The 10878-nt window shown below is 39.9% G+C and overlaps 1 protein-coding gene across 4 annotated transcripts in view; it reads right to left on the bottom strand.

Moving 5' to 3' along the window:
- Positions 1-1531: 1531 nt before the first annotated feature.
- TULP4 (TUB like protein 4) overlaps positions 1532-10878 on the bottom strand; it is a 157881-nt gene continuing 148534 nt past the window's right edge. For all 4 annotated transcript variants that reach the window (XM_071806456.1, XM_065834469.2, XM_071806457.1 and 1 more), the window contains one exon: positions 1532-9272. In XM_071806456.1, coding sequence (XP_071662557.1) covers positions 9156-9272 — 117 coding nt within the window. In that variant the 3' untranslated portion in view covers positions 1532-9155. The remainder of the gene's footprint in view (positions 9273-10878) is intronic.

Raw genomic sequence — 10878 nt, 5'->3', positions numbered from 1 at the left:
TCATGTTTTTATTTCTTTACTGCAGCCCATTAATTGATTTTGCACCCCCTGCCATTTCCAGGCAGGCAGGTCTGTGCAGTAATTTCTCCCACACAAGCCATCTTCCCAGACCTATTCACTTCCTTTCAAGCCTCCTCTCTCCCAAGAGTGCATTACAGATCCAGTGTTCTCATTTATTTGCATTTCTGTACCAATATGTTCCTTGAAGAACCATGTCCTTTTGCTTGATTTCCTGCCTCATTATTATTTCACTTTCTTTCCATTTCATAGTTCCTAGTTTTTCTGCAGGAAGAGACAATCAACAGACAATCCCCAACCCACCTTTCCACACGACTTCTGTTTTGGTGGCTGTCCAGCAATCCCTTTAAGGTCTCTCTTCTCCAGGGTGAGCGGTCCCAGCCTTCATAGTCATTCCTCACGTAAAGTTCATCTGTGCATTCTCTTGTCCATTTGTGCATCTTCTCTAGATCTCTACCTTTTCTGAGACAAGGGGACCAGCACTGCACAGTATTGAAGTGTGGTGAATTGCAATTTTATACAGATCCCTGTATTTTCTGCTTTGCTGTCAGTTCCTTTCCTAATCATTACCAATACTTTATTTTCCTTTTTTGACTGCTGGTGAGCACCAACTTGATGTTTTCAGAGAGTTGCCTATCAAACTCTAAAGAGGTCTCTCCTGAGTAGTAGAGATCACTACAGAGACCATGACTGCAAATGTGCAGTTAGAATTGAGGGTTTTTTTCCCCATGTGCCTACACTGAGTTTCACCTGCCATTTTGTCGCCAAGTTTCACAAAGCCTTTCTTAGACTCTTGACAATTGGCCACTGCCTTTACTATTCTGAATAACTTCACATCATCAGTAAATTTTGTAGCTCAGTGTTCAAATTCTTTTCAAGGCCACCCATGAACATGGCAAACAGGCAAGGATCCAGGACAGACCCCTGCAAAAATCCACTGGTAACCTGGGTCTGTTATGAGGATCCACACCAGGAGATTTTCTTTTGTGTCACAGCTGGGATGTTTATTATGCAAGGTAAGCTACTTTACTACCTTTTTTATTTGCTCAGCTCCAAGAATGCTTATTTTAGTTATAAACCAGAGAATGAATACTGGCCATCACAGCATTTTATTCTGTTATTAAAGATGACAGGACAGAGGAATCCCTCGTGGTAAAGTTTCCAGTATATCAATGACAAAATGAGAATCACCACAAACCCCAAAGGTAATTTCCTTTAAAAAGAAAGCAAGCAGAGGACAAATAGCACAAGGATCGGCTGACACCCAGGCAGATTTGAACACTATTACCACAAAATATTTGCCATCCATCCTCCCATATGAATGACACAAAGTATGAAGGGCTGGTACACGCATCAGGTTCAGTGAAACTTGTGGATACACTTATTGAAAAGAGAAAACATAACGGCATCTGGCTATTTATTATTCAGGTCGTTCCAGCATGGATTTGTCATCTGGTTTAAAGTATTAAAGGTGCTTGACAAGATGCGGAATGTAACAGAAACAAGTCAGGAATTTTCTAGTCTGCAAAAGTTTATTAAGCAACAGCTGGACAACTCTTACAACTTCAAATTGTCAAGGAAAAATAGGGCAATCAGTCCATCTCTCAGTCATGTAGACAGTAAAGAATTTGGACAAACCACATTTTTATAGGGAAACCAACAATGCTTTCTAGGCACCTCCTGCAAAACCTATTACACAAGATACATAAAAGGAGAGGCAGATCAGGGTAGTTTTTAAGTACAATGGAAACCAGGTATACCATGGTATACCGAGGAGGAAAAAAAACAAAACAAACTTGAGATTCAAAAAAATGTATTTAAAAAATACTAAAGGTACATAAAAGTTCACAAATTGTGTACCGAATTTTCAAAAACCTTAAGAAAAACATGCTGGGCTTGCTAGCTTAAGAATGCATGCACCTGCATGACTATATGCTAATTAAATTAAAAAAAAAAAAAGAAAAAAATCCCAAATAATGTTCAAAGATATAGTACCAAAATAATGCATTTATAAACAAATGTAACTCCCCTTCTTTTTCAGGAAACACCACAGTGCCTTTTCAATCAAATGCGTCCCCATGCTAATCCACAACACCATATATTTTATCTACAATAAACAACGAGATCTTGAACAGACATACCCTTCCCCCAACGCACAACACACAAAAAGAAGCAGTGAATGCAGAAATCGTGAAAAGAAAGGAAACCAAAGGCAAAATGTGTATCAAACAAACAAAAAGGGAAAATTAGGAAAGTTCTGAACAAATAGCTTGAAACAACATAGGTAGAACTACAAGCTGAGCACTATTCCAAAATACTTGAAACCCAGGTGTCTGCACACAGTTCAAAAATGTTTCTCTTTTATTATTACTTTAATCTTAATCCATACCTACTTGACCATCTACTTGACCTGTAGGATAAACATTTCACAAATAGACACTTGTCAGGATTCAGAATTGCTGAATTAGATCATATTTTTAAATTTTTAAAAATGTAAACTGGAGGGCCACGATTAAGAATAAACTGGCAGGCTTTAACATCATACCATCTAATTTTTTAATTGAATGCTATGGATAGGTAAGTATCTGGTGTTTTCACTATTTAAGTCCCACAAAATCACATTGTTTTGATCCTGCAGCCAGCTCTGGTTCAGCAAACCTGTGCACTTGCATAGTGCTGCACAACGATCAGTTTACCTTGAAGCACAAATTTCTCATGGTAGGTCCATTTGCAAAATCAAAAGGTGATGAGTAAAGTTTTAAATTTTCTTAGCAAGAATTGCTTCACTGAATCCTATTTCATTCTTTTATTTGGTTAATTGCTTTTGTCTCAAAAATCTGATTTTCTAGATGCAGCAACAATCAAACTGCCCAAAGAAATTATCTCCTGATATCAGGCAACATGCAAAGCTGCCTCTTTAAATCTTAAAACTTCTCTGCAGGATTTTTTTAGATGAAAATTAAATAAATACAAAGATAAAATTATTCACATAGCCCACTGTTCACAAGCAGTATGTAATCTTCTTGGAGAACGGTGCATGTAAATTCCCATCCTGCAAAGAAGACCTGTGGTGCCTACCTGCAGACTACTCCTGAGGGTAGCATGGCTCTGAACTGGTATTTGCTGATGGAGGACTGTGCTTGCCTTGAAAGTGAAAGGACTTGAAACCAGAAAAATTTATCTACCGTAATTTTTCCATTTTTGTCAGCAGTATGCTAACACTTGCTCTCTTATACTGGGAAAGCCATTATGCTGATCTCTAAGTAACATAAGCAGATTGACCTCCTGTGATGGAATCCTAGAAATGGGAATAAAGGGCAAAAATCCGAACAGCTACTCCGTGGCCAGGATTTTACTTCTAGCATTCTTCCAGGGGACTATACAGAACCATCAGTATAGTTGCTGGCTAATACTCTATCATTTTATTAAATGGATATATGGGTCATATAAGTAATTGTTACTGTATAATGACACAGTAATGGGAAAGTACATTTTGGGTTGGATTCTACTCTCTTGCGTACCTTGCTGAAACCATGTAGTGAGGCTAGAAGTTGGCCCTCTGTCAGCACAGCATGCAAGTGACTCATCTGTACTAATCTCCAAGTTGGATTTACTGGTCTGGAGTGGCTTGGGCTCTGCAGAAATGCACAATTTCCGAATTGTTGCTCTGGGAAACACATTCTTTAAAGCTGGTGAAAACTTACTCTGTCTTCTCTCCCCTTTCTCTCAATCAAAGCAGTTTTTGCACATGTTGCTCTCTTCATAGCAGGACCTATACTGTTTCTGACAGGTAACAGGGCACCAAGATAATGTAGGATCACACATACCAGGCTTCAAAAAGCAAATGCACAAGAATTGTCTAAGGCAACAATCAGTCAAGCTCCCAAATCTGTCTGGAATTTTTGAAAGAACACTAAAAAGACCCATCAAGGAAAGGCTTGACCTACAGAAAGTCCCGGCTCAAGGCTTCGGTGAAGTCAGATATCTTTGTCTGACGCCAGTAGACTTCACACATCTTCATAAAAACAATGGAACAAAACTGGAAAAAGAAATGTGAAACTGTTTTACCTGTGGCTGCGCCACAGAAGGTTTATCTAAGTGAGATGAATCTGTGTGCATCTTCATCAATATTTAAGCAGCCAATGCACATGTTACTGCTACTTCTGGAACTGAGAGCAAAATTATTAACATACTAAATCCTTTTTTTTCCTCTTTCTCCCCCTCCTTCTCATAGTTTCTTAGGGTGCTGCAGAAATATGATATTGCAGAAACATGATATTCTCACTGTCTCAAGCTAAAATTTGCCACTCCATGCATGCTGCACTTCATACCAGATGTGAATTATTGATATTTAGACTCTGTTAGCAGCAGCTATATTTTGAGGATATAAGCCATATTTTTTCAAAAGAATCAGGTTCTCCTGTTGCATCTCTTTGAAACTCCAGTGGAGCAGATTCTGACTTCAACTGACCACCATGGCCACCAGCTGGCATTGGGGCTTTCTCTGCCCAAAGTTGCTGCAGCCAACCCCATGGCAGCTTCATGATGCTCCTGGAGCAGACCTAGGAGGACGAGTGGTGGAATATCTGCTACATCAGGTCTCCAGTGGAGCATCTTGAAGAGGCCAAGCTTCTGCACACAGCATCAGGGCTCAGCTTCACCAGCTCTGCGCAGCACTAGCTCAGGTATCAGGAGCAGGTTGGCTGTGCTGGAGTCATCTGAGCCCAGCTTAAGGAAGAGTGTTATTAGTCTGAGCAGAGGAAAATGCATCGACTGCTACATTATTTCTCATGGCTCCACTAGCTTATTCCAAGTGACTTCACTTGTATCTCTGCACAGCACTGAATTATGCCATTGCCAAACTCTACTGAACTATGCAATAAACTTCTTGCAAACTGAGCCTCCATAGTTATAGCCTCTTTTATCACGTAACCCAGCTTATTTTATATCTCAGGAAAAAGCACTGTACTAAGAAGATGGGAAACAAATCAAGTCTTGTATTTTTAAAACCACTCCCAACTGAAATACATAGTTACAAACACAGAAGGAAAACAGTGGAAAAGGACAGATTTCAGCAGGTCCCAAAGAAGTCATCTACACTCTTTGTAGTCTACACAGTCCTCCAGAGCAAACTCACTGTGTTCAGCTGCCAAAAACATCTTTTGCCTGCCTGCATTATGAAATTTTGTATACTATCCAACAAAACCAGGTCTTCCTATATGCATTTTTAACTTCTTGCAGCAAAACATACTGCTAGCAAGTAACTACTTACAAAGATGCTCTTTAAATATAAATAAGAAAGTGTGTATAACTCACTGATCCATAGTAATAAAATAATACCTAAATCACTTATTACATTACACAAGATAAATAATTTGTCTTTTGGACATTAACAGGAAATCTGCATTAAATTATAAAAAAAAAAAAAACAAAAACAAAACACTCAAAAGTCCCTAAAAAACCCACCAAAAACAAAAACAAAAAACCAAACCCGAGCAAACAAACAAACCCCCAAATCAAAACAAGCCCCAAACAAGCAAAAAACCCCCAAATACTGAAACCCAAAAAAACCCATAAAACCCCTAGACTGTCACAATTATTGCACAACAAAAAAAAAGCTTTGGAAAAACCACAGTAACTACTGGAAAGTACTGTCTGTATAAAAGAACAAGATACTTCTGAACACTTTGCTACATTCTTCATAGAATAACTTAGTTACCTAGATAAAACCTGGGTTTTCCTAAAGAAATATAAAATGTAACATCTGTCTTTTGCCTGAATGCAATACTGATCTTCAGGATTTAGGAGATTATTATGGGGGGCTTTTAATTTTCTTTCCTATACTGTATCTCAATGAAAAATAAAAAAACCCTGTCTCTTTCACTTGTTCTTTGTATAATTTAGGATTCAGTTGCACACACAAATATTTACATAGTTCCCGTTCTTTTTACTAAAATTCTAAGTATTTGAGAGTATTTTCTCTCTCTAATACTGGGTATTCTCCGCACCATTAAAATCCTTGGTTAAAGAGACTGTTAAATTATTTTCGAAAAGATAAAATACTATCTTTCCCTGTAGCATTTTCTAATGAGTAAATTGGAAAGATGTTGGAAATTGCATTTATTTTCCTAATTTATGATAATTATTCCTTGTGCTTTGCTGGGACAGAAACCAGGTCTCTTCTATGCCAAATCTCTTTGTAAATACCATCAGGATATAATCATGACCTGGGCCAGTGAAACCAAATCACTAACTCTGATACTTAGTGTATCAGGTTTCATTTCTTGACTCTTCACTAGCATGAAACTGTTGATAATTGAAAAAATTTGGCAATGAACCAAGTAAAGTGGAATACTGTTCCCTAGGAGGTTAAAGAAACTGCATGCAGAAGTCCTTCTATTTACATTAGATTTGTTCAGAATAAACATTCGTGTTGTTTCCACGTAATAAGAATTTTGGCTTAAAACTACAGGTGATGTTCCTCCCAGCAGAAGATTTCTAACATGAGTGGCCCTTCCCTCAGCAAAAGAGCCAGCAAGCCATGGTACGCTGTTTCTCTTATGGTGTTCAGTGTGTGCCTGTTATATTCTAATCAGAGTCAGGTAAGGCCTCTCATCAGCCAACTTTCCTCCTTGTGTGTTGGAATCAGTAGACTGAGAATTCCACCTACTGTTAGTACAGAGTATAACTTGATATAGACAAAGGACTTAATAGTGTTTTCTCCACAAAAACCCAAGGGAAACACTTCCATTGATTTTAAAGGGACCAGAACTGAACCCATTTCAGTTCCTCTGTTCCACACACATTATACATACAGGCATTCAAACTGTTGAATAAATCATGCACATGAAAAAGAATACAAATGGGCCCAGACAACTGATGGAAAGTAAACAAAATTAATTAGTTAAAGCAAACAACAATCTGCTAGATGTCAAGGGGAATATTGTGCCTGACCACTCCCACACATAAGTAGAAGCTGCCAAGCTTCCGGATAATGAAGGCATGGTACTATCTCCTTTTCCTCTCCTTCCTTCCTTCCTTCCTGCCTCTGCTTGCTCTCTCCATGGAAACCACCTTGCAGGAGGTTTTTCCTGGACTCACCTAGTTGGGACATTACCTGTGGATGACCTGCCTTGTCATGTCCCTTGCCAGCTCTGAAACTCCTGACTGGCATCACTCTCTCTGTGCTGTACAGGTCTACAAGCCTCCACAGAGCCGAAGTTACAAGCTCACTGAACGCTGGTGTCTTCTACTACAGCAGGGTCTTGTCTTATGTGGTATGTTCCTCTAGAAAGAATCCAATGCAACACACATCTGCCCTACATTCAAGACTTAAGAAAAGCAAAGAGAAAATCACGCCCATTCATCTTAAGTTACACCAGGTTTTTCAAGTAAGAAGTTCAACTGTGGATGAAGGACACAGACAAATCAGCCATCACCCCCTCAGTCAACATATCTGCCTCAGCGTGCCTTTCACTTCAAAAGAGTAATTTCCAAAGGAAATCTGCAGTTACGTTTTGCAATCTAATGTCCAAACAATTATGAGTAGTTTTGGGTTTTGTGTATTATTGGGGAAACTACTTCCATATCAAAACATGTTCTGTAGCAAAATGCAGGCAAGGAGTAAAGAGAGAAAGCAATAAATATGTGCACAACACATGGACAACATAGAAACTCTTCTGTGCAAGCAGTCCTTTTGAAATGCTCAGCAGGCCTCCATGGCCACCAGAAAGAACTGCAGAGAGTCATGCTACCTTTATTAAGCCTTCCTCTGCTACATTCCATGTAACTTTGGCTTCTCACTATTAGCTGGAGCATTATATTCTCAAACCAGTCACAAAGGCTACTCAAGTAGCAAGGTGATAAAAGGGATGATTCTGTCCAATTTTTATTTCCTCTTTCAACTCATTTGTTCTCCAGCCAGCCATGATGTTGTTTTCTGTAATGAAATTGCTTTCCCAATTAAATTGCTTCCTGTAACGACTTGCTATACTTCTGTTTCCTTCCTAATTCATGCACTGCTACACTGCTGTAGAACTTGATTCCTACTGATTGCTAAGAAGACTGAATACACTGGGCCTTCTCATTCCCTTGAAAGACTTTGTTTATAAAGTGTGAACACATTTAAATGAGGAGCATGTACGGGCGTGGCCTCAGAGGTCCATCTGGTCACACTGTACCTCTCCCAACTATGGGCCAAATCGGAGAATACTGTTGATCAATATGAGCAAAGAAGCAACGCTCGTGATTAGTTCCTCCCCTATTTTCTGGCACCCACTGAAAGAAGTTTATCCCCAATAACAAAAGAAGCAATGCTCATAATTATTTCTTCCTCTCTTTTCTGTCACCTATTGAAAGATGTTTATCCCCAATAACAGCACACAAAACAAGCAGACATCAACTTCTTGCATACAGTGAGCTTTAAAAGACTCATGGGTAACAACTGTTTCTCTTCCAAATAATGCATCATTATTTATAAATAAAACATTGACCTATGTAAGCCTCCTTGGAACCTGTGGTGCTCAGTTATTATCAGAGATCAGAGAAGAAACATGTGTCTTCAAGTATTATAGCTTCTCTTTTTTTTTCTTTTTTTTTGTTGCTATCACTGATGTAGTAGATGTAGTAGAGTAGTAGTAATAGTAGTACAAACTTGACCAGAAAAAAAAGTTTTGTTTCCTGTTTTAAAAAGAATGGCATGATACAAGGCAGTCTATCAAAAAGAGCAGTCTTCTTTAATCCCCTTACGAGCTTACATCAGCTACTGTAGCAAACACAGCAGAACCACCACAAGCCACACTTCTCCACGTAACACTGAATGGCTCTCAACCCTTTGCTCTTTCTGAGACTCAGCACAATGCTTAAAAATTTAAAAAAAGAAAAAAAGAAAACAAACAAACAAAAAAAACCACCTGAAAACAAATAAACGAACAAACAAAACAGAAAACAGCCCCCCACCCTCCACCCCGTGACTGATCAGAGTTAATGCCCTTCTGTTGGGCATCAAAAGACTTTTCCAGTTTCACTGTCTTCTTCGCTCCCAGGCACCTCTGCACACCTAACGCAGGCTGCCCTGACATTTTCCGGTTTGGACTTCATGAGAAGGTCAACATTTTCCTCTCTCCAGTCCCTCCTTATCATTTGAGGCGTTGAGTCACATTAGCCAGAGCAACAGCAAAGGCTTGCACTGCAGAAAATGGATATTGAAAGTCCAAAATGTAAGCATTGCCATCAATCCTTCCAAACTGCATCACCTGGGAAGCAGGAGAGGAGGAGAAGGGGATGAAAAACAGAACAAGGTCAAAAAAAGTGAATGACGGAAAAGGAACCAGAGAAGAATAAAAGCAAAATGTTTTTGCTCTTTGTACAAACACCACACCTCCTGAGCTGATATGAAGAGGGCTACTCACAGGATGCTACAGAAGAATAAAAGCATTGTGCTACTGTCTGTAGAGAGTATTTGACAGCAATATTTGACTCTATAGAGTAAACTGAGCTTTAAAACATGCTAGGCTGTACACAGCATTGCTGTAAGTAGATTGTCATCAATTATTTCAGCAGATGTGGGTCACGCCAACATCATGCTTCCTGCAGGAACATACAGTTCTCTGCCTTGGAGAGATCATCAGCCCATTTGGAAAAGATAGTCTGTTTACAAAGAAAGCTTTCAGGGAAGGGGAATGACCAATCTCCTGACTCTAGCACTTCATAGCCAGTGAGCTATATGGTCCCGTCACTTCGGTTTTCCTTTGCATAAATTTCTCTTGCACATAATTACACCGAGAATGATTAGCAAAGGGGCAGTGAGAGCTGTTTGAAATGTAAAGCAAGGCTAGTCAGGTTGTTCATTGGTCTTCCATAGGGAATTATCTGAAGTCAGCTTTATCCAAGCCAAGTTTTATTTCTCCACCAACAAAACCAGGGGCACATATCCACAACCATTTAACTGAAGAAGAAAGGAGTATAAATGGCTCTGATCACTGCCTTTTGAATGAGCTGTTTTTACAGACAAACAAAACCAGGAGACTACCACTGCTCATGCGTGTTGGATATTTGAGACCTCTCACTCCCACGTTAAATCAGAGGAAGCTGAGAGCCTTGATGTCTTTAACAAATCAAAAGTGACTTAGAGAGATGGGACAACTGGACAAGGAGATAAATATGTGTCTCTTCTGAGTCCAGCGTCCTGCTGATCGGTACCATTTAACAGCCTGGGTTTGGTGTAGTAACATCCCACTCAGGGCAAGGTGAGAGAGCCTAAAATTGAATGTTGCAGTTTTCTAAACTATCCACAGACCCATGGGTGGTTCAGAAGCAGCCCACAAGCACCGTGTTGTGGGGAGGGTCACTGCCTCCCTCCTCTAGCAATAAGAACCAGCCCCAGTGGCCTGTTAACCCACAAGGGGAAATGCTGGCATGGAGGGAACCTAACTGCCCACCCATCATCTCTGCCTGAGCTATCTACTGCCTGGCTGAACTTTGTGAGCATCATGGCAAGGGAGCAGTGTTCATTCAGCTGGTTGCCATCCACAACCACTGACAGCAAATGCGGCTACCCTTGGGAAGATCTGCTGTGTTTATTACGAAACTCACCTACCTTCAGCAGTGAAAGCCAGTGAGACTGAAGGAGACCCTTAATCCCATGTCCAGCTGGAGTAAAGCCAAACATATTTTGTAAATTTACTTTACAACTGAACCTCACCCTGCATTCTGAATCTATACCTTTGACAGCCATTTTCTATCAACCATGCAGCAAAGCTTTTTTCCCACAGAGCATCTAATACGAGCTGGAAGCGTTCGGCCATGTGAGAGGCAGAGCTCATTACTGGCACAGCTTTCCCATCCTGTTCCCCACCCCAG

This window comes from Patagioenas fasciata, chromosome 3, assembly GCF_037038585.1.
Source record: "Patagioenas fasciata isolate bPatFas1 chromosome 3, bPatFas1.hap1, whole genome shotgun sequence".
Classification (NCBI taxonomy): domain Eukaryota; kingdom Metazoa; phylum Chordata; class Aves; order Columbiformes; family Columbidae; genus Patagioenas; species Patagioenas fasciata.
Note: the sequence above shows the minus strand (reverse complement) of the source record. Positions and strands in the feature narration are given on the sequence as shown.